The 24,597-nt window shown below is 33.2% G+C and overlaps 1 protein-coding gene across 1 annotated transcript in view; it reads left to right on the top strand.

Moving 5' to 3' along the window:
• A26c3 (ANKRD26-like family C, member 3) overlaps nt 1-24,597 on the top strand; it is a 179,194-nt gene that overhangs the window by 71,206 nt on the left and 83,391 nt on the right. Inside the window, exons 28-38 of the mRNA NM_001378593.1 lie at nt 3,209-3,279; nt 5,418-5,511; nt 9,853-9,953; nt 11,883-11,931; nt 13,781-13,809; nt 13,897-13,969; nt 15,494-15,555; nt 19,390-19,444; nt 22,823-22,851; nt 22,943-23,015; nt 24,143-24,213. Coding sequence (NP_001365522.1) covers nt 3,209-3,279; nt 5,418-5,511; nt 9,853-9,953; nt 11,883-11,931; nt 13,781-13,809; nt 13,897-13,969; nt 15,494-15,555; nt 19,390-19,444; nt 22,823-22,851; nt 22,943-23,015; nt 24,143-24,213 — 707 coding nt within the window. The remainder of the gene's footprint in view (nt 1-3,208; nt 3,280-5,417; nt 5,512-9,852; nt 9,954-11,882; nt 11,932-13,780; nt 13,810-13,896; nt 13,970-15,493; nt 15,556-19,389; nt 19,445-22,822; nt 22,852-22,942; nt 23,016-24,142; nt 24,214-24,597) is intronic.

The raw sequence follows: 24,597 nt of genomic DNA, 5'->3' as shown, positions 1-24,597 counted from the left end.
GGCCATCTTCTGCTACATATGCAGCTAGAGACACGAGCTCCCAGTGGGGGGGGGGGGGTACTGGTTAGTTCATATTGTTGTTCCACCTATAAGGTTGCAGACCCCTTCAACTCCTTGGGTACTTTAGACAACTATCTCCAAATTATTTAAAATTCTAACAATTTTTCTGTTTGTATCTCATTATGTTTCTAATTTCACAGAAATATATATGTGTGTGTATATATATATAATATAATATATATATATTATATACATATATATAATTTTTAAAAAAAGTTCAATGGTATTGATCAGCCATAATGTCATTTCTGTGTCAAAAAATTACATAACACAGTGTGATGAATTATGTTTTACTACTTTTACCATTTCATTTTAACAGGTTTTTATTTTATTTATTTATATACACTCCTTACTTTATTTCCCCCCTCCAGTCCACCCTCCAACTGCTCCACATCCCATGCCTCCTCCCCACCCCACCCCCTGTCTGCATGTAGATGTCCCCACCCCACCTGACCTCTAAACTCCCTGTGCCACCCAGTCTTTTGAGGGTTAGGTGCATCATCTATGAATGAACACAGACCCAGAATTCTTCTACTGTATGCGTGTTGGGGGCTTTGTAGCAGCTGGTGTATGCTGTCTGTTTGGTGGTCCAGTGTTTGAGATATCACGGGGGTTCAGATTGAGACTGCTGGTCCTCCTACAGGATCGCCCTTCTCCTCAGCTTCTTTCAGCCTTCTCTAATTCAACAACAGGGGTCAGCTGTCCATTGTTGGTTGCAAATGTCTGTATCTGACTCTTTCAGCTGCTTGTTGGGTCTTTTGGAGTGCAGTCATGCTAGGTCCTTTTTTGTTAGGGCTCCATAGCCTTAGTAATAGAGTTAGGCCTTTGGACCTCCGTTGAGCTGGATCCCTCTTTGCTCCTGTTGCTGGACCTTCTTTTTTTCATACTCCTCTCCATTTCCATTCCTGTAATTCTTTCAGACAGTAACAACTATGGGTCAGAATTGTGACTGTGGGATGGCAACCCCATCCCTTATTTGATGTCCTATCTTTCTGCCAGAGGTGGGCTCTATAAATTCCCTCTCCCTACTGTTGGGTATTTCATAAGAATAATGAGGCCATGAATTCAAATCCATAGGTCCATGGAGTTTACATGAATTAATTAAAATTACTAAGATGATCCACATATTCTCTTCATATATCCTGTACATTAATAATTTTGTAAAATGATATTCTTTATTCTTTTGAGAAGCGTACATCATTTTGATTGTGGATTTATTTGGCTAGTAATTAAAGATTACAGTTAATATCCATCTCATTATAACATTTATTGAGAGCCTAATCTAAAGCAGGAGCAAGAAATACTAAAAAATTATAAGTGATTCATGTCTGAATATGGAAATATTTTGGTAAACCAGAAGCAACATAGTCATTCAATATAATTAAGTGCACATCTCATCTGATATAAGAAATTAGAAAATCATTCTCCAGATGTCTAGTTTTACATAAAGGCATTCAGAGTTTTTGCTCTGTTTGAAATATTTTTATATTGTCAATAACCTGGAAAGATTCCTTGACTTTCAAACTGTATTATGTCTTTAAAAAAAAAAACTTAGTTATCTACTCATATTTTCTTACATCATTCAGATTCTTGTCCTTCCTAAGTATGAACTATTTCATTTGCAAATATGATCATATATCACTCTCCAACATTATTATTTAAAAACCTCAAAGTAATACCCAAACTGCATACACTCCTTATTTTCTACTTCCTACATTCCCCTTCTCTCTTTATATTGTCTGGATATAATAAGAAATAGGCTCCTCAACTCTCTCCCTAACTTTAAAACAGGTACAACTATTTCTTCCTTTCTGCCACTGTTTCTCAGTTTTCTGTATGCCCTCCTCTCTGTCTGTACAATTATACTCTCTAGGTGTCATTCAGCCATCATCTCTGAAAGGATGCCCCTAACAAATTTGTTCTTATGTTTTAATTCTAGGCCAAAATGCTAGAAAGTTAAAGAGTGCATGCTTATTAGATTAACAAATGAATGCCTATAAAATGATCATGTGCATCCAGTTACCTGCAGACCAGGAAGAAATAATTAACAACTTTAATTGTAAATATAGACTTGACAACCACATGTAGTTGCAAAGAAAAAAATCACATGTATTTTCTCAGGAAAAAGCTGAGCATAGTATAGCACAGACTTCAGGACACATGTGGGGCTTTTCAAAGTCATAAACAGCAGCACATTGTATGTAAGTAACAACATTTGGAATGAGATGTTCTTGATGTGGTTTGTAATTTCACATTCCCTTTGTTGTTATTTTAATTTTAAGTTATTTTATTTATTTACATTTCAGTTATTACTTCCCACCTCTGTTCCCTGTCCTACAGTATCCCATCCCAGTCCTCCTTCCACTTGCCTCTGAGAGGGTGCTCCCCACCCCAGGCCTCTCTCTTCCCTGGGGCCTCATGTTTCTCCAGGATTAAGTGCATCTTCTCCTACTGAGGCTAGACCAGGTATACCTCTGCTACATATGTGTCAGGGACCTTGGGCCAGCCCATGTAAGCTCCAGCTTGGTGCTCATTCTCTGGGAGCTCCCTGGCGTCTTGGATTAGTTGAGACTGTTGGTCTTCCTATGGGGTCCATCTCCCTTTCATCATCTTCTATTCTTGCCCTAATTCATCTATAGGGGTCCCTGACTTTAGTCCAATATTTGGGCATAAGAATCTATTTCTGTCTCAGTCAGCTGCTGGTAGGACATTTCAAAGGACAGCCATGCCAGGCTCACATAAGCACATCATAGCATATTGATGTCAGGCCTTGGTGTCCTCCAATGAGATGGATCCCAAGTTGGGCCAGTTATTGGACCTCCATTCCTTCAGTCTCTTCTCCAGTTTTGTGTCCATGTCTTTCTCTTAGTGTAATTTGGGTCTGAATTGTTAGGATGTTTGCATGTTTTATACACAGCACCCTCTCCTGGCTGAGTGATGTATTTAAAACTTTGATATGGTCTAAGTTAGTAAATATCTAGTTGAAGATTAAGTAAACATAATTGAAGTTTATAACTAATAAATCAAGCACCCACTTTGTGTTATCATAAAGTTAAAAACTCTATGTATAATATAAAAACTATAATATTTTAATTTTTCTTACACCCACAAATACAGACACTAACCACACAAATGAATTTTTTAACAGAATCAGTCGTAATGTTCATACCTGAGAAGGGACAAAAGTGTAAATTAGACAGTGAAAAGAAGAACCAATGGGTATGTAAGAGTTTACATTTATCTGTTATATAGTTTTATTGGTACATAACTATATTAATTTTCCTTGGACTCACCAGAAGATTTGAAAGATCATGACTTAGTATTTTAACATTTTTAAACAGGGAAATTTATAATATTCTATAATATACAGTAATTCCACCATACCTTATTCTTGGAATTGTCTAAAGGTTATTTATTTATTTATTTATTTATTTATCTATTTATCTATCTATCTATCATTGTATTTATGTTCCCTTCCTAGATTTTTTTAACCTAATTAAACTATAGTCAATTTTGATTTGGGGATTTATGACTAAAATATTTAAACTAGGATCAAAGTCACAGTGATTACACTGATTTTGATTGTAAGCACGAGTTCATCATGCCCATCACATAAAATATGAGGTTGCTTATTTCCAGTTAGTATTTCAAAGGCTAAAGTCGCAGTTCTGCAGTTCGTTCTTTAGGTGTCTTCAGTGTCGCTGTTATGTGAGAAAAATAGCTGCAGATGATGACCCATAACACCTATGATTAGGATACCATCCAGAACAGAGCATTAGTGCTACATTCTGTGTGATACATTTCAAACATTTTTATTTCAAGAATACATTTAAATGTGCCCTGGTATACCTATTTCTAATATATAGAAAACCTTGGAAAGACAGATGGTAACAAAAAGAAGACAGGAATTGAGTCTAGCTCTCCATAAAATATTTTAATTTCTTTGACCTTGAATAGTCATTATCAATTAGGTGCTTTCCTGTAAAGCTGTAAGTGTAACATAACAGCATATTCTGTAGTTTAAGAAAGTGTCACAAAAAAATGGCAATAGCATTTCATGGAGAGGTCAGACAATATATGGTTGTAGAATAGTGTAGGAGTTGTTTGTTTAAAATAGGCATCACAGAGTATGGGAGTTTGTACTCAGAAGACATGTTTCTGAATACAATTGTGGCAAAAGAGAAGGGTGGATCAATTTAGCTCCTGTGGGAGACTTAGGAAATAGAATTGGCATTCAGGAAGCAGGTTGTAATGCTACCCTGGTTTGTAGACATTATTTTTATTGTTGTATACAAAATAAAACAAGCAAATAAAACCTTGGCACATTTTATCCTCTTAATATGAATTATTCTTCTCACATTTTTAAAAGAGAATTCACTGTCCTCATTTTATTTACAGTTTGTATACTGTTTTCATATGAACGGGGTTGCTTTGCTACTTGAACCATTTGTAACCAAAGCAAAATAACCCCCAAGTAACACTTTCTGTTAGAGTATTGTTAGATATAAGAGGGAGTGGGTGGGTAGAGGATCAGCTTGGGGGAGGGTATAGAGAACTTTCAGGGTAGCATTTGAAATGTAAATAAAGAAAATATCTAATAAAAAAACGAAAACAAGAAAATTATTCGTACTGATTTCAGTTAGGAATGCGATTGTGGTCCTAAATTTTTATAGTCCACAATTATGTTTAGGAATCTCATTTTCTTATTAAGAATTGTCATATATTTTATATGGCACCCAATGTTTGTGATTTTATTCAAAAATAACCACAAGAGGATTCTTTGTATTAATCTGTAATCTTGTGCCACATGTTTGGTACACAGCAATTTTTTTTCTCAAAATAATCAAGATTGTAATTGAAAATAGACCAGCCATTATTTACTTTTTTTATACCTGATGCATATTCAAGACTCATATTTCTTTCTTATAAACATAAAATAGTTCTGTCACTGGGAGTATTATAAATAGGTTAATGCCATTCTAAATTAATTCAAATTAATTAAATTAAAATTATATCTAATTAAAATATTTTAAATTCATAATTATAAAAATTTTTATATTTTTAAGAATTAAATGTATTTGGGTAATCTGAAGCAAACATTGAGGAACAGGTAGACATTGGCTTTATATCTCTCTCTTCCTGACTTCTGTATGCATATATATATATATGCATATATATATATATATATTTTTAGAGGCCCAATAAAGATAAAACTTAGTCAATAGTTAAAAAATATTCTTAAGCTCTTTGTTCTGTTTTTTAAATAAATGTTATATTTTCAGTTTAATAAGTGCAAAATAGGAAAATCACAATTATGAAATCTTTAATCAATTCATCCTGATATTTGTTTTTAACAGCATATGTTTAAGCGATCCCAACCAAAAACGACTTCATACTTATCTGTGACAGAAGGTCAAAGTGATGAAAGTACAATAAATGGCCAAGGGAAAGGTATGAACCATATGGCATAAAGTCACTTGTCAGAGTGCTTGTGTAAATTAGAACTGACTCATTTCCCTAGTAAAAATTACCTCTAAAGCATAACTGAATTTTAAGATATTAAATGGTGATAGTTTAAAAAGTTAAATTTAAATACTTATTATAACAAATTAACTTTCAATCTCATATTAAATTGAGAGTACTATTACAGAAAAGGAAGCATTATTTCCTTTTCCTGGTCATGGTTTCTCCTCCTCCTCCTCCTCCTCTTCAATTGAAAATAGATTCTTCTCCTAACCACAGATTCTCCTCCCTCCATTCATCCCAGCTCCCCACACTCCTCTTCAATTTCTTCTTCAGAACAGAGCACACCTCTAAGAGACAACACAAAATATGACAAAATAAGATACAATATGACAAGGCAAAAGCCCACATATTGAGGCTGGGCAAGGCAGCCTAAGGGGAAGAAAAGAGCCCCAAGATCAGACAAATTCTCCCACTGTTATGAGCCCCACAAAAAGACAAGGCTTATATGGTGGGACTAGGTTACAACCAGTCAAGTTATTGGCCGAGGAGGTGACTTGGAGATCCATAAGCAACCCAGGCTGATGCTAGGCCAGAACACTGCTCTATGAAAACTAAGAGTAGAAGGTTCCATTACCAAGATATGTTTTTTATATTGTTTAATTCTGAAAGATGTTAAGAAAAAAATAAATACCACACTATAAGAAAATGTCCAAAATTTCAATTCAACATCATAGAGAATTTGTGTAATGATTCCATTTTACCTATAGTTTCTGGCTTTTAATTAAAAGACATTGGGAAACTATTTTCAAAAAATATGATTAAGTGTATCTAGGTTCTACATCTATGCTAAACTTTGAAGTTATGCCAATGATGATGATATGTGAACTAACACTGCAAGAAGTGTATAGAATTCTCTAAATAGAAACTCTGCAATAGTGCATTTCATAATAGTTCAAGAAGAGAAGTACAGGAAAGCATAGATATTATTACTTCTTGCCTATTGCTAGTGTCTGTGAAAGAGGGATAGAGAGACTAGTTAAATATATAATTGTGTGAGGTTTGAATACTAATTCCAAATGGATCTGTCTATCATCTTTTTATTTACATATGTATATATGTATATAAATATGTATGTATCAACATATCTACCTGATATCTATCATTTGTATATCTGTATTATCTCTCTTCCTCTCTATTTCTTTTTGTTTGTTCATTCTTTCTATGATTTCATAACCACAAGATTAAAGTGTGAGAAAGGAAAGTATCCTTGTAGATTCAGTCATTAAATTCCATGGAATTGGTAGTACCTCTGATTCAGACTGAATTGCAAAAAGAAATGGGGTAAATTAATCATAGGGTAAATTAAGATATATAGAGAAAGAAGTGATCAATTTTGTTGCAGTTAATGATAACAAAGCTTGGAACATTTCAGAGTGAATAATTAAATAAATTACTAGGCTATTTCCACTGAATAGATTACTAGAAATAAGAGGGAAAATGTGGCAAACAGAAGTTCTACATTTCTCTACACTATGTATTTGAAACACTACTAATAGAAACTTTGATTTTATCTATGCTGATGAGATTACTGAGAATTCAAGAACATGGCCTAATTTTGGAAAGATATCTAAGTTCTTTTAAATGTGATTTGATAGAACCCTAAAGCTCATATGATGCATTAAACCTACTTGACAAAGAAGCTAAAACCATCCATTGGAAAAAAGACAGCATTTTCAACAAATGGTGCTTATTCAACTCGAGGTCAGCATGTAGAAGAATTCAAATTGTTCCATTCTTATCTCCTTGTAAAAAGCTCAAGTCCAAGAGGATCAAGGACCTCCACATAAAACCAGATATACTGAAACTAATAGAAAAGAAAGTGGGAAGAACCTCGAACACATGGGCACAGGAAAAATTTTCCTGAACAGAACACCAATAGCTTATGCTCTAAGATCAAGAATTGGGCGTGGTGCATGCCTTTAATTCCATCACTTGGGAGGCAGAGGCAGGCAGATTTATGAGTTTAAGGCCAGTCTGGTCTACAAAGTGAGTTCCAGGACAGCATGGGCTACACAGAGAAACCATGTCTTGAAAAACAAAACAAAACAACAACAACAAAAGATCAAGAATCGAAAAAATGGGACCTCAGAAAACTGCAACGCTTCTGTAAGGCAAAGGACACTGTCAATAGGACAAAACAGCAACCAACAGACTGGGAAAAGATCTTTACCAATCCTACATCTGATAGAGGGCTAATATCCAATATCACCAAGAACTTATGAAGTTAGACTCCAGATAATCAAGTAACCCTCTTAAAAATGGGTACAGAGCTAAACAAAGAATTTTCAACTGAGAAATATCTAATGGCCAAGAAGCACCTAAAGAAATGTTCAACATCCTTAGTCATCAGGGAAATGCAAATCAAAACAACCCTGAGATTCCACCTCACACCAGTCAGAATGGCTAAGATCAAAAGCTCAGGTGACAGCAGATGCCGGTGAGGTTGCAGAGAAAGAGGAACACTCCTCCATTGTTTGGATTGCAAGCTGGTACAACCACTCTGGAAATCAGTCCGATATAGTATTACCTGACGACCCAGTTATACCACTCCTGGGCATATACCCAAACCATTCTCCAACATATAACAAGGACACATGCTTCACTATGGTCATAGCAAACTTACTTATAATAGTCAGAAGCTGGAAAGAACACAGATATCTTTCAACAGAGGAATGGATACAGAAAAATATGGTAAATTTACTCAATGGAGTACTATTCAGCTATTAAAAACAAGACTTCATGAAATTCTTAGGGAAATTCATGGAACTAGAAAATATCATCCCGAGTGAGTAACCCTATCACAAAAGAACACATATGGAATACACTCACTGATAAATGGGTAGTAACCAAAAAGCTCAGAATACTGAAGATATAATTCACAGACCACATGAAGATCAAGAAGGAAGACCAAAGTGTGGATGCTTAGGTCCTTCTTAGCAAGGAGAACAAAATACTCACAAGAGCAATTATGGAGACAAATTATGGAGCAATGACTGAAGGAAAGGCCATTCAGAGACTGCCACATCTGGGCTTTCATCCCATATACAGTCACCAGACCCAGACACTATTGTGGATGCCAAGAAGTACATGGTGAGAAGAGCCAGATATAGCTGTCTCTTGAGAGGTTCTGCCAGATCGTGATGAATACAGAGGTGGATGCTATCAGCGAACCATTAGACTGAGCATGGGGTCCACAATGGAGGAGATAGAGAAAGGAATTAAGGAACTGAAGCGGTTTGCAACCTTATAGGAAGAACAACAATATCAACCAACCAGACCCTCAGAACTCCCAGAGACTAAACCACCAACCAAGGAGTACACATAGAGGGACCCATGGCCCCAGGCACATATGTAGCAGAGGATGACCTTGTTGGGTATCATTGGGAGGAGGGGCCCTTGGTCCTGTGAAGGCTTGATGCCCCAGTGTAGAAGAATTTGAGGGCAAGAAGGTGGGAGTACGTGGGTGGGAGGACACCCTCATACAAAAAGGGGGAAGGGGGATAGGATAGGTGGTCCCAGGGGGAAACTAGAAAAGGTGATAACATTTGAAATGTTAATAAAGAAAATGTCCAATAAAAGAGTACATTTACCACTTTAATATTTATCAACCAATAAGATATATAAAATGGAAATAATTTACATAATAAAGTATAATAATTAGTTGAATAAGGCATATCCCTAAGACAGATGACATATAAGAAGTTAATTCATTATTACTTTTCACTTGACAACATTGTAAATAAATAGTAGTAAAAATGAAGAGGAAATGAGGATTAAGAATAATATATATTTTGTATATAATGAGGGAAATTATCTGGATGTATAGGAAGAATATAAAGTATATCAATTGGATAGGATTATGCCTAAGTTTACTGAGAAAACCATTGCCATACTTCTTTTCTTCCTCGCTTCAGTAACAGATTGAAATACTAGAACATCAGGTGATATACTGTTTTACAGTAAGTAAACATAAACAGCATTGTCAGCCATAATTTTTGCAGAATTTCATTCTAAATCCATTGGTCCTGCCTAGCTGGGTTATGTTATATAAGCCGGAATAAAATAGTGTGATGAACAAAATCATAGGGTTACACATGGAGTGTTTAAGATCAACAGATTACAAATCTGTTAGACTAGTTAGGACTTTTTATGCTGTTTCAATTTGGAAGTCATGATAGTTAAGAAAAACGATGTCTGAATAATATATATTCTAATTTACTATTAATGACTATAACAACTATCTTGTATCACGTTCTATTTTCCTAGGTTCAATTAATTATATGGATTCACAACAAGAACTGGATATAAAGTCAGAATTAGAGGAAGAACCAAAAAGCCATGGTAATGGTGAGAAATCACAGCATGAGGTACATGGGGTTTAAGATTTGACTTTTGCTAAAATATTATTTTCATTGATAAATGATATCCCATAGACCACATGAAGCTCTCGTCTCTTTATCTTGTTATAGGATCATTAGATCATGATTTAGTATTTAGTTTTGGTCTCCCTTTACATGGCTGTGAAACCTGTATCTTTTAAAGGAACAGTAAAATAAGCTAAACCTTATCATTAGATATTTAAATTTTTCCTTTATTTTTGTACTCATTTCCATAATATCTATACATGCTTTTAAAAAGGACTTGTTAAATTTAATACTTATGACTATGACTAGCAATTGAAATTATGAATGACATAGCAGCTTATTTCTTGAATTAGATTCAAGCTAACGAGCCTTCACTCCCAATGACATAATTTGTGTTTACCCATTATCTGTGGAGATTACAAAGCTTGAAATATCAGTTCTTATTTTGGCTCTCTGGTTGTCTTCTGTATATTTGTTATAGTAGAAAATAGAAGATGTAAACAACCTACCTCCTATAGAAAAAAATTCATTCAGGATACAAATTTCAGTTTTGCACAAAAAGCAAAATCCAAACTTGGTTGTGTTTAAATAAAGAAAATCAGAAAATATAATAAAAATATCACTCCAGACTTTATTGGCGTTAAGACTATATCAGAACTAGATATAACACACAATGTTTATATAAATGTATGAGCTTTAATTTGATGCTGCTAGAATTCCAATTGAAACTTGACGTCTACCTGAAGACATTTTAATTGGGTTTACTGAATAATATCATATAATATTATAACAAATTTTATGTAATTTTATATTTACACATAGTATATTATGCTTATATTTATTGTAATCATATAATAATATTCAGTACTAAATATATGCTATTCTGGTAAATAATAGACGTGGCAGATGAGGAAATAGTCTAGAGTTAAGAGCAAAATAAATAACATCTTATAAGAAGAGAGCTTATGTTTGTGGTAAGGTAGTGTTAGGTGTACTTAAATAAATCTTTGTGAATGTGAATGTATAGCTTCCAATTAAAGGAGAAAGACACAGACACATAGACTTCTATCACCGTGATATATGGGAAAAGAGTACAGTAATAAGCTGTTCCACATTTGATGCCTAGCAACATGGATTTGCAAGACAACAGAAAGAACCCAAGCTGTAAATATAGCCGTTGCTTTACACATCATCTGCAAAATTAACACTGCAACTAAAACTTGGCATAGCACAGGCATTTAATTAGAGATGTTTATAAGATTCCATTTATTAACATGTGCTATAGTTGTTTAAGATTATTTCTGAATTGATAATTGATAATAGATAATAACCTGCCTATGTTATTTAATATTAGAATATCCTAATTGAAACATGTCCTTTAAAAATCCACAAAACTCTATCAGTTTATGCTAACAGATTTCTTTAAAATTTATCTGATATCGAATAACTGCTATGAAGTTTGTCATATAAAAATGTCATGTGCATTGAAATCACTCTCCATATTTCTTTTTTGAGTATTATGTCTTTCATTGAACATTTTCAAATAACTAATATTGTATTATAGCAAATTAAATTATAATTATTTTTAATACTAGTATTTGTAAAACACCTGTTTTCTGTGGAACAAAAATAACATTTAGAACTTTTCAAGTCAGTTCTTTAATTATGCACACATAGGCTAGTCTTCTATCTTGAAATATATCCCATCTTGACTATATTCTTTAGTTTATGTAGTGAGAGACCCTAGGATGATAAAGGTTAGATATTAATGTTAAAAGATGTTTGATAGTGTTTACAAATATCTTGGTTTTGGTTGCATGTTTCCTTTATAGTCAATGTAATTAATATTAAAAGGGGATTTAGTGGCTTTCTTGGACATTGATTACAACATTTTAATGTAGCACATTATCAAAACTGTTCTTTTACATACAGCACATGTTTAAGCTGCCTTGGCCGAAGAGTGTTACACGTGAATACTTTGGTAAGTATCAAAAAGCAGAAAGCACAGTAAATGTGGAGAATTAAGGTAAGAACTCCGTGTTATACGATAAAAGCCATTTGACTGAGCGTGTATCTGACACAGGAGTCAAGTATCTCCTACTCAAAGAGAATCACTCATGAACCATATTCACTCAGGAATTTATAAGGCATAAAGTGGCAGTGGTTTGTGTATTTATAACCAACCTCAAATTCGGTGGATGTCAAGAAATTATAAATCAGAGCAGAAATGAGTAAGATAAAAAAAGAAAAGATTTGTTTATATCAGGGTTTTATTCAGTTGATGGGTGCTGAGAAAGAAAGGTCAGTGGAGACATGGAAACGATGGTTAGAAAGGTGAAGAGTGTGGTAACAACAGGAAAGAAAATGAGGCAGGCTTATATAGGGGAGACTATAAGGCCCATTTATTTACAAAAAGAAGGTTCAGAGTCTTAATATGTGGGATAGCTATAAATCGACCTTTTAGTACAGCAACATGCTTCACAGGTGGGACTATTACTATGTTTCTTCTCAAAAGGAAACAAGAACCAAAACATGCAGTGCTACTCATCGTGTACAATCCTAGCTACATTTCAGGATATTACCCTACGGGATAGAATACAGAAACAAGAAAACTACACAGGCTTAATCCATTAAAAGAATATAAAGTTGAAAGCATTTAGTCACAGGTTTAGAGAATGTTTTAAAATCAGAAGAGGTTATCTAGAGGAACAGAAAAAGAGACAGAACAAAACTTACATAAACTTGCAGTTAATGATGAGGACATATGAGAGAATTCAGTTCAAAGGCTTAAGTATATGTTCATTCAAAATGATTATATTGTCACTGCTGCATAGATTACCAGTAATGTGATGGAATGAGGCAAATGTTAGAAGCCTATCACTCACTTCCTGTCTACATCAATTGTTAGGGATGTTAGAATCTTAAGCATTCAGATAAGAATTATTAGAATATAAAATTACACATTGTTTTTAAAGTGATTTGCAGTCTATTTAAAAGTAAGTTGTTTGATCAATATAGTTTTAGATGCACCCAGAGCATCTTTAAAAAAATTGACATAACTTAATTTATACCTTAATTACAAAAACGGTTATTGTATTAGATATTGCCAATTTTTCAAATATAACAAGTCATTTTCTTTTTATAATTGGTTATTTAATTTACTTACATTTCAATTGTTACCCTCCTTCCCGCTTTCCCTGTTAAACATAACTCTTGAGTTTTTACTTAATCATATTTCAATACTGAGAACATTTTTGCATCAGGTTATAATTTAGGTTCACAAAAGTTTTCAAAGTGTTCACTAAAACTGTATGATGTGCAAACTTAGAAAGAGGAGAAATGCAGTCATTATAACATCACATATCTCCACTAGGAAAGAAATCATTTTACTAACTAGTATTAAGCAAATTAACAGCAAGCAGATCATCTCAAATTCTCTTTGATGAAAATATCTTTGCATTACTCTCAGCCCTTATGACAGCTTTGGCCTTCCTTAATAAGTTAGAAGTATGATATTTTTATACCAGTGTGACTGATTGTAAAATATTTATTTAATCATATAAGAACTGTCATTTTGCTTCTGCTATGGTGGTTAATATATCACCTCATTATCATGGTTTCATCATAAGATTTGAGACTATTTTTTCTCTCTACCAACCAAAAATGTCTCATTGTTAGATAGATAGATAGATAGATAGATAGATAGATAGATAGATAGATAGATAGATAGAAAGATAGATAGATAGATATCTTCAATATGTGTTCATATGAAAGGATTAAAGACTATGTAGCATAAGTATATAATTGATTATATCTCTTTGGCTTTGTAGATTCTCCTGAACAATATTCTGAATGTAAGGTAATTGCTCATATTTATTCTAGATTGTTAATTTTCTATATTGTATGAAGGAATTTATTTAAGCATTTTGTTTCAAAACTCATTTAGGCTACCAATGAAAGGAAAGAATATGATTCAGATAGTAATTCATCAGTGATGGATGTAAAAACTTCCTGTGTAGGTAAGTATTGTAATTTATTATGATGTAAGTATTCTAAGTATTTGAACCTCTCGTTTTCTTTTGTTTATTTTATCTTCATATGTTTAGAAAAATGAAACTAATAACATAAATATCTTTGTTGACTTATATGTTCTAAGCTGGCCTTTCTTTTTTTAAACTATTTTTTTAAATTTAAAATTAAATTTATTGAACATTTATGGTGGTATAAAAGAGGAGAATAGTAAACAAGAAAGTTCCAAATACAATTTGTAAAGTAGTGATATTAAAAATCCATAAGCTTTTAAAAAATTTTAGTCATGGTAAATAGGAAAATAGTTTTCTTTATTGAAAATCTATCTTTAGACAATTTATTCTGACTATGTTTTCCCTCTTTTTTACTACTCCTATAACCTGTCCACATCCTTACTTACCCAAATTTATACCCTCTTTTCTCTCTCTTATTAGAATACAAACAGGCATCTAAAATATGTTAAAATGATAAAATAAGACAAACTATAACAAGACAAAACAAAGAAACAAGAGAAAATGAGCTAAAATAAAAGTTCAAGAAACAAATATGGATACAAACAGACACTGATGTTCTCACACACAGAGATTCCATATAATCACATTATATAAATGCGATGCCCTGTAAGGTTAAACGTTGGTGCTACAAGTATTTAAACTCAGTTCATGGGAAGAGAATCAGAGTAGCTATTCATTAATTTAGGCATTTTAATGATCTTGAGGTGAGCAAAAAGTGCTATGTACATAAAATAGAAGTGTGGTTTTTAACTCAAATCCTGTATACATTTCATTGGTTTATCAGTAATGGTAACAGTGTATATAAAACTTTGGAATAAATAACCAAATCAAATTAAAAGAATGAATTTATAAGAAATAAATCTAAATCAGAAGATAAGTAATCCAAATGAAACTGAATAAAGTGTATATTTGTATTGCTATATAGAGTATACCATAACTATTCCAGGATATAATAGGAGCTTTTCTATATAGTATACTGTTAATCCTCAAATTTAGAAAATACAATAACTATAGTTTATGACCTTTACTATTACATAGCTCCTATAACAGATAAGACTCCATTACTAAGTAAAGGTACTTAATTCATTGCAATAAAAATAAAAATATTTATTAGATGCTATTTCCTGTTTCTTTAATTTTAGCTGGTTATTTTATTCTTGGAGATCTCAGGAAGAACAAAATAAAATAAGAGTTGTTATCTTTCCCATATGTTTCTGAAGATGTGTTCAACTGTATTGAGTACATATATACAAATGAATAATACATATGTGAAAATATCCCCTTTATGATTTATTTCATAAACTAAAATTCACATATTCTTTGTATTTTGTTCATCTATTCCAAATATTGAGTGGAAAATTAAGAATAACTGATTTTAAAATGGAAAAATAAATTTTTATTTTTATAACTAATGCTTAATTTAATTCTGTAGTTGCAAAGGATATTATTTAAAAATGTCATTTCTAATTTAACTACATAAATATTGATTTAATTCTATAGAATCAAATTTAAAAATAGAAACAAAGGAAAATCTTGATGGCAATGAAACTAGTCAACCACCTGTAAGTAAATTTGAATTTTAATTTCTAGTTTAATATCTTTCACAAAGAATTGCCATAGACTAAAAGACATATTGTTCTAGAAATGTATTTTGGATAAATAGTTCAATGCTTAAAATTTAATTTTTAAATATTTTGCAAGTTATAGTCCCTTTAGTCTTCTTAAAATCTATATTACTTCATGCATAAAGTACCTTTGGAAATTTTTATTAATTTAAAAATATTATTATGTATGCTTCTATTATTTTATTCTACTTCTGTGTAAAATGTAAGAAAAATTGTCATTACCAAGCCCTTGGAAACAATGACAGGCTTGTACTGGGCTCCCCATTTTAATTTTACGAACAATAATCTTAATACTCACTTTTATTATAAAATGCTTTAATCTTTATTTGAGAAAAATTGATGTTTGTGTTAAAGGGGTAGAACAAAGAATTGCCTGGATCAAAAGATTAAATGCAAATTCATCTAGCACTCAGCTTCAACTCCATACCTCTTCACTCCAGTGCTCTCATTAGCTCTACTTTAACCATAATGTAGTATCCTCCAAGAACTCACACAGATGTTCAGTATTGTCTGATTTATCAACTGATGTTTTTATTGAATAAGCATCATATCAATGTGTATATGATTTTTACCTCTTCTTTTGTCTGCCATAGACCCAGCTCTTTCTTTTAGCTGTATGAAGTCATTTTTTTGTTAATATAAAAAGGACTATTTTATGAATTAACATTAAGATTACAAAAAACAAATAAGTACTCACACATCACCCAAAGTTGAAATGTGAACCTTAGACTTGCTTTCCTTCAAAGTTAGCATTAATTTAAATATGAAATTTTTCTGCAAATTAGATCCATACAATCAATTTTTGGGAAATGCTGGAGTCAACACTCCATAGAAAGCTGTATTTTTTTTTGTATTAGCATCAGTTGGACAGAGGACTGCTATTTGATCAGCGAATTTTAAAAATGTTGTTATCATGAGGGACTTTATATATTATGTTATATTATATTATATTATATTATATTATATATTATATTATATAATATTATATGTTAATAATATACCATCATATTAAATGAGGGGCACACTCTCACATTATATATGAAATATTGGATGGAAATGACTTATGCTGTGAGTTAATTACATCTGCAGAACATGTTCACAGAGAGATGCGATATGATCGAAGAATCTGTGCAGTTAACCCTAAGTGACCACTAAAAAGATAAAGTCCAAAGCGGGGGAGGTGGGGGGTGATGAAAAATGAGTAGCAACATTGTGCATTTGCACCAAGCCATATAAAAATCCCATTGAATGATTAAACTCTAGCCAAAGGAAATCAGCCAATATCATGAAAGTACTTAGATAACATTAGAATATATTATGTCTTGTCATGCATGCAGATGACATAGATGTTTGAAACCATTTGAGTACATATTTTGTAAAAATTCTTCCATTCATAGGGGGTTTTCAAGAGGGAAAACCAGGAAAGGGGTCAATATTTGAATTGTAAATACAATAAATATCTAATTAAACAAAAGAAAAAAATTCTTCCACTCAGCTCATATGGAGTTAGGTGTGTTGAATGCTTCCCATGGCATTTTATGTCATTGATACGGAATTGTGTTTAATGAATATTTACCGTCACCTTGAAGATTAAAGCCACAGCTGTGTTTTCTTTCTTTCCTTGACTTTGACTGTATTGCTTAGCTATTGAAAATATGCCAAGTGACAGTCAGTGGGCACAGCAGATGAGCCACTGTGTAGACTTTTAACAAAATAACCAGCTAATTAGAAAGTAGGCTTTAATTCTTCACACAGAGAATACTGGCCCGGTTTATGTTCTAATGATAGGTTATAAATCCTATTTTTGGAATGTATCCTTAAAAATATGAAAGTTTAATAAAATAGAAAAATGTTCATAATATATTGAAAATGACACAGACCAGAAGTTATCTAAATGGCATAAATTTGGTACTGTGTAAAATATAATCTTCCAATATTGCAACGATTAGAACGTAAATGCTGCATGAATATCCCTAACTTTGTATATAAAGTGAATGCTATTTTTGGCTTTTCTCCCTTTAAAATTTTAAATTTCTCTTTACAAAAATTTCATTCAACTTTGCATGTTGAGTACATCCCTCAAGTCTCAGCTCACTTTCTTTATATTTTAAAATGTTTTTACTGACTTTGTTCTCTGACAATGTCATACAAGGATGCAGTGCACTGATTACTGTCACCCGAGCTGCTCTCCTCCCCTTCGCACTCCATAGCCCCACCTCCTCACTGTAGCCCCTTTCATACATTCTTACCTTTCTTGTAGCTGTTTTTAAACTGGTGATTTTGTACAAATACACAAGTTTCTTTTGCTTTGATAAGAAGAAAACTTTCTTGATATATATTATGTTTATGTGATATATGTATATATATATACATATATATATATATATATATATATATATATATATATTATATAAGATATATGTGTGCCATACATGATATAATGAAATAATACCTGATCATGTATATTTGAAAAGCTTTTTATTTTTATTTCCTTGTTTACACTATGAGTGCATCTTTTGACTCATTAAAGTATGCTCAGCTTTGGTTACTAATCATTGCCATCAACTTGCCTCATATAACCAGTAGCTAGAGAATTGCCAATAGTAGTATTAGAACTAGAAATCCAAGTGAGTGTTTTTATGTAGCAGTCCTTTGCTTACTCGGAGATGTATCTAGAAAATGGTGGACTGACTCTAAGTTTCACCAAGGACTCAGCTCTCTTTTTACCTCTGGTCTCTCCCTAAAATGAAGGCCATTTTTACTTTTATTTTTATTTCCTATATGCAAATATGATTTGGAGCCTCTTAGGGAAGGAAGATCCAGAAAGGTTCACATTCCCTACTCATGCAAAAAAAAAAAAAAAGAAAAAAATGTCCAGTAGAATTTTAAAAAAGAATTTAAAAAATAACTAGCAACAGCTTGCAACTTTCTAATTAAAAACATCAATTCACACCCTCACACCAAAGAATCAAGAAACACAAAATGAAAGAAAACTCATCATCTTTACTTTTCTGAGACTGAGTTAAGTTTCTAAACTTGATTACCTACAATTGCACCAGTTTTTTTTTTTTCTGTAGATGACATTTTGATTCTTTTTTTTTTTTTTTTTTTTTTTTACTGAAAACTGTTATATCCATAAGCATTGTAGTTACTTAATTCTGTGGTAATTTTATTCTGTAGTAAAGTTATTATGAACAAATATAGCTTTAAATATCCCTACATTAATTCAAGATTTGCAAAATGATGCTTTATGTTTCCCAAAATAAAATCTTGTTTAATATGTATATCATGTAATATTCTGACTGTTACTACATGCCTATGATGTGTGTAGGAAGCACATGTATGACAATGAATTACTATTTTAAAAATATGTGGAGAACATTTTTATTTTTATATCAATAGTACATGATTTTACTCCTTTTAAAAGACTGCCTTTTCATTTTTAAGCAAATATATAAATGTGCCTCTATCTGTTTGGATATTTGCATGTTTGTGTAGGTGCCCTGGGAGGATTCAGAGCACACTAAGGTGAAGTTATAGATCGTTGAGAGCTACCTGAGGTGAATGCTAAGACCCAAACATGGGCTTTCTGCAGGAACAGGATACCTTTTTAACAACTAAGCCATCTCTCTATCTCTAGAATGCTTTCTTTTAATATAAGAAAATAACTTGGATTCCAAGTAATTGAAATTCATGGATCTATGTTAATATTTGTTTTATCACAATGCTTCTACTCATATTCAGCCAATATATTCTCAATATATTCTTCAGTTATCATTAGGATTAACTGCAACATCAACAGATATTCTAAATGAAGGAGGGAAAGGTAAGAATTATATTTTTGGTATGGCATTTAAAATAAGGGTCAGCATGTATTTTACTAGCCAAAAAGTTGTCTATGAAAATAAATATGCAGTAAGAAATTAGACACATTAGATCATAATAAGTTATAACTATCATTCAGCTTCAATATCAGTATAAACTGGACATGTCAACAGCTAAATTATAGAGCTGAACTCAACACTTAAGAGCAGATACTGTGCTTCCAAAGGACCTGAGATCAGTTTGTAGCACCAACATCAGGGAGATAACAACCAAACGTAACTCATCTTTAGGAGGATCCAACTCCTCTGGCTTCTGTGTGCACCTCTGCTCATGAAAAAGCATACTCCCAGAGACATGCACACAGTTTAAAGTAACTTCATATAAATACTTTTTCTTTTCATTTATTCTTCTCCCATACAATACTCTCTAACCACATTGTCCTATCCCTTTATCCCTTCCCTCTTGAGCTCCCTCCTCCCTTCTCCAACAATCCACTGTTCTTCCCTTTCTGTTGAGGAAAGAGCAGACATCCCAGGGATATCAGTAAAACACAGCATCATAAGTTACAATAAGACTGTAAGAGGCAATTCAGTATCGAGGAAAGGGTCCCAAACCAGCAAAAGAGTTAGTGATAGCCCCACTATCATTGTTAGGAATCCTATGAAAACCCCACACTAACAACCATGACATATTTTCAGAGGACCTTGTGCAAATTTTTTACAAGATCTGAACTATATTTTTTCTTTAATATTCTTTAAGAATGTAAGGAAATGATTATATATATATATATATATATATATATATATATATATATATATATAATCTTTTCCATATATATTCTGGAAATTAATATGGCTGAAGTTATTCCTTAGCCAGCTAGTTCTAGAATCACCACACAGAGACCTTTTAATACATCAGTGTTTGGCCTGTAGAAGGGCAGAGTTTCAACAAGCTCATCTAAGTTAAGTTGACCATCTAAACCATCCAGGCACATGGCTAGCTATACCTTCCATGCCTGAAGTCACAAACATCTCCCTTCATGTCTCCTGGGGAAAGGATCTTCCTCTTTCTTCTTCCCAGAGTTCCTTTCTCCCTTCTAGGATGTCCCGCCTTCCTCTCTCTACTGCCAGATCACCCATGTCAGCCTTTTATTGACCAATTAACTTGGGGACCAAGGTTTGCACAATGGAGGAATTTCAAGTAATAATTTGGAAAGAAGATAGAAAGTGAAATTTAAAAGGTAGAGCAGGTATAAAGAGAGGAACTTGGAACAATGTTTATTGTGAAGGGTATAAAATTAACATCTTTAAGAAATGTCAAGAGATCTTTTGTCGGGAACATGACATGAAGTAGTGGTATAGAAACATGAGAGGAGAAAGAAAAGGGTGTGATTCTTTTCTTTATTACTTCAGGAAAGACTATTAAAGACTGAAGAACTGGGTCCTAACAGAACGTCCTTTAATATACAGTAGCTAATCATAAACACTGCTGTCACTCATAATATACACTGCATGTCAAATGCAGGGTTTTCCACCTCTCTGATTCTGTGATACCAATATAAATGACAAACAGAAGCAATAAATGATCAGGAAATGATCAGCAGATAGCCCATCTATGTGGTGACCATTGTCTCAGGTTTCTTAGGCTGTGTGATTAGGAACACTGAAAGAACTCCATGGGATCGACTCCACAATGCAAAATTCTGTATAATGGAATGTGGAAGGGGTCTAGGGCTTCTCGCATAGTCATGGACTTTACTGGGGAACACTGTGAAAATTTAATCTCTAATTCAGTAGCCCTGGACTTCTGTGTGAATGCGACAATATCAGGGGATACAGATTTGTTTAGTGGTTTAAGTAAATTAAACAGTCTATAGCATTCAGTTGCAGAGTATCAGAAACATGTTTTTATTGTATGTAACTGTGAGTCCAAGGGTAGGAGAAAGTAATTATCACTTTTTATTATTTGTGAGAACTCTGATAACTGTGGTCTTATTTTGGCTATAAATGAAACATTTCATATTAGGATTTCTCCCACATTCTCAAAATTCTTTACTATAAAATTCACATAAAATCTAGAAAGTAAGAAGTAACAATCCTCACAGTTTTAAGCATGTTTGTATACAAAACAATACTTTACACCTTATTGCTCTATGAGTGGATATCTTCACTGATCAGGTCAGTCCCTATTTTTGTGTGTGTGTGTGTGTGGCAGGCAGTGTGTTATGCCTTTCACTGTATGTCGTCAATGCCGCATGTTTGTGAAATTATAAAACAACATAGAAACTGTGTTGTCTCTCCTGCTCTAATGGGAAGATGTTCTTGGACTTGGAGGCCCATGTCTCTGAGAGGAAACCCCTCACCAGAGGTATTGCAGCTCCCAGGGGAGGATATTCCCAGCTGAGCAGAGGCACTCAAGGGCCTTGGCTCTGTTCATTCTCTTTGTTTCACCCTTTCTTCTCTTCATTGTTTCTTGGCTTCTTTGGATAAGAAGTCAGTTACACAGGGAACAAATGTCATGAAAAAAGATTTGTTGGGAGGGCCCAGGGTGTGGAGGAATGAACCCAAGAGTGTCTGTGTCTGCTCCCCTGAGTGGACAGCAGGGAACGGAGCAGGCACAGCCTTTACATAGAGATTCTTAGTAAGCAGACCTCTCTAGGGCAGAGATTTCCAGGTTGGTGTTTGGTAGAATGTCAAGTCCTGACCTTGTAGGGGAGCTCAGGATTGGTGGGTTTTCCAGTTTATATTTTCACCTAAAATTAGCATAATCTGGGTAGGGTCCTGTTGAAAGGGTTGGGATGAGCTTTGTGACAATTAGGGAGATCTTGGGGGCAGGGGTGCGGCTGCTGGAGTTCCCAGGGTAGGGGCCTGGCCACTTACCTGCCTTAAAGTTTACAAACTATACAAAATTTACAGAGGAGTCCAAGTCCGTGGCAAAGAAGCCTTTCCCTGCCACTTAAGGGATGCCAATAGCCAACGCCATGTGCATAGTATATTAGTGTGAGTGTCTTTGAAGTGATTGATTAAAGACAGATGGTGTAGCGTTCTACTTCAGCTTGGACAGCTGGGGTACCACCACGGGTAGCTGATTTCTACCTGAGATGAAAGCAGTGTTCCCTTACTTTATTTATAGACTTTATGGTAGCACTGATCATACTTTGAAATTTTTCATTTAATTAACAATAAAGACCTTTACCTTTTTCCAATCTGTCTCCTATATTTGAGATCGAGAAAGATTAAAAACAACTAAGAGAAAAATCCATCAAAATGTCAAAATTCCTTACCCATTTCTAAAATAAGTTGTGATGTTGTTCCACAATAGAATATGAAACCCAAACTTATTTAAGCATATTTACATGTAATTGTTTGTACCACTTTAGGTTTTCAAAAGACATTTCTTGAATTGAAGGTAACACTTTTATATTATTTCCTAAATTATTACATTCATAAGGTACATCACATAGAAACCTAATTTAATATATATTTGAAAACCATTTTAGCCTCCCATGGAAATGAAAGATTCTGACTCAACAGAGGCCTCAGCCATGATGCATAGACAAGGATTCCTAGCAGGTAAATTCTGCAGTAGTATAAACTCTGGAAGAACTATTTCAAACATGTGAAATCTTCTCTTCTCCAAATTCCTGTTTTTAAATTGTTTATAGAAAGATTTGATGTAAATTATCAAAATGTTGCTTTAGCATCTTTTCTAAACAAGTTATTCAATCATAAATCAGGTATTTCCACTTTCATGTGTCTACAGGCTGATATTGCCCATTTAGAAGCCCATTTTACCTGCATATACTATGAAAGCATTGCAAGTTCATAAGGTTTGAAATTGCTAACTCTAGGGCTTGAGAGGTGATTTAGTAACTAAGAGCATTTATGGTTTTTCCACAAGACACAGGTTCAGTTCTCAGTGTTGACATAGCAGTTCACCACTGCCTGTAGCTTAAGCTTTCAGGGCATCTGATATCATTTTCTGACCTCTGCATTACCAGGATGCACAGGGCATCCTCAAGCAAAAACACTCATATGCATAAAATAAATATGTCTAAAATTTTAAAATTAAATATATTTTGCACAGTCTATACCTATGAACCTATTTACTTACCATGTTCAGGCAAGAACTTTCTCACCAGGACTGTTGGGCCTTCCTGTGCTGGGTTTGAAAACTATGAATCCAGAGATATGTAGTTTAATATGATTGTAAATGCATGCTGAGAGTTAAGTCCACATGATCTGTATTCTAATCTGTAGTCTACTCATTTTTATGCTGCTCATCATTCATTACTTCTAGTATTTAATGATAATTCATATAATAAAATATCTTGAACCATGTTCCCCCATCTTTTAACCTGTGGGATAAAGACGACATTTCACAAAATATAAGATATATTCTAGAATACCTACCCCAACACTAACTCCATATTCTTGTGTTTGTTCAGTTAATAGTTTTCTACTCATTTGTGTCTTAAATGACCTTCTAGACATTTTGCTATTATATGTATTTACTAGTGTGCATTTGGCATTTTCACATGCAACTCATATCCTCAACTAGTGAATTCAAATCTCCTTTAAAATTTACTTACTATAACAAGTAATTTTAAACTTCTTTTTCTGTGATGATAAAGATTCTAATTTTAACAATGTCGTGTCAGATTTGTTTTAACCACATAAACACTGATTTCTTTCAACAGATGTAGTAGACATAAAACTGGACACAGAGAACCAGGATTATCCTGATAGCCGAGAAAATACTCTGTCATCTGTATGTAATGAATTATTTCAACTTTAAAAAAATGTAATGTTAGCTAAATAAAATATTTTAGACATACATTCAGAATAAGAAGCCCAAAGTTTGAGATCTAATTTTTAAAATTTCTTATTTGGGGGATTATAATGTCAATTTATCACCTCCCTCTTTCCTCTCCTACCTCCAAACCCTCCCAGATACCCTCGTTGACTTTCAAAACTATGGATAGCTTCTATTTAGATGAATTGTCAGAAACCTTGAATTTTCTTAAAAATAAGCAGTACGTCATAACTAAGTTTTCTCTGGGAATCTCTTTCTACCTATTTTCTTACTATTCAGTATGTTTCCCTTACTTCATACTTGTTCTGTTAAAAAAAAATCAGAGGAAAAAGTCATTAC

This window comes from Mus musculus, chromosome 2 (genome assembly GCF_000001635.26).
Source record: "Mus musculus strain C57BL/6J chromosome 2, GRCm38.p6 C57BL/6J".
Taxonomy (NCBI): domain Eukaryota; kingdom Metazoa; phylum Chordata; class Mammalia; order Rodentia; family Muridae; genus Mus; species Mus musculus.
The sequence above is the reverse complement of the archived record's forward strand: the minus strand, read 5'-3'. Positions and strand labels throughout refer to the sequence as shown.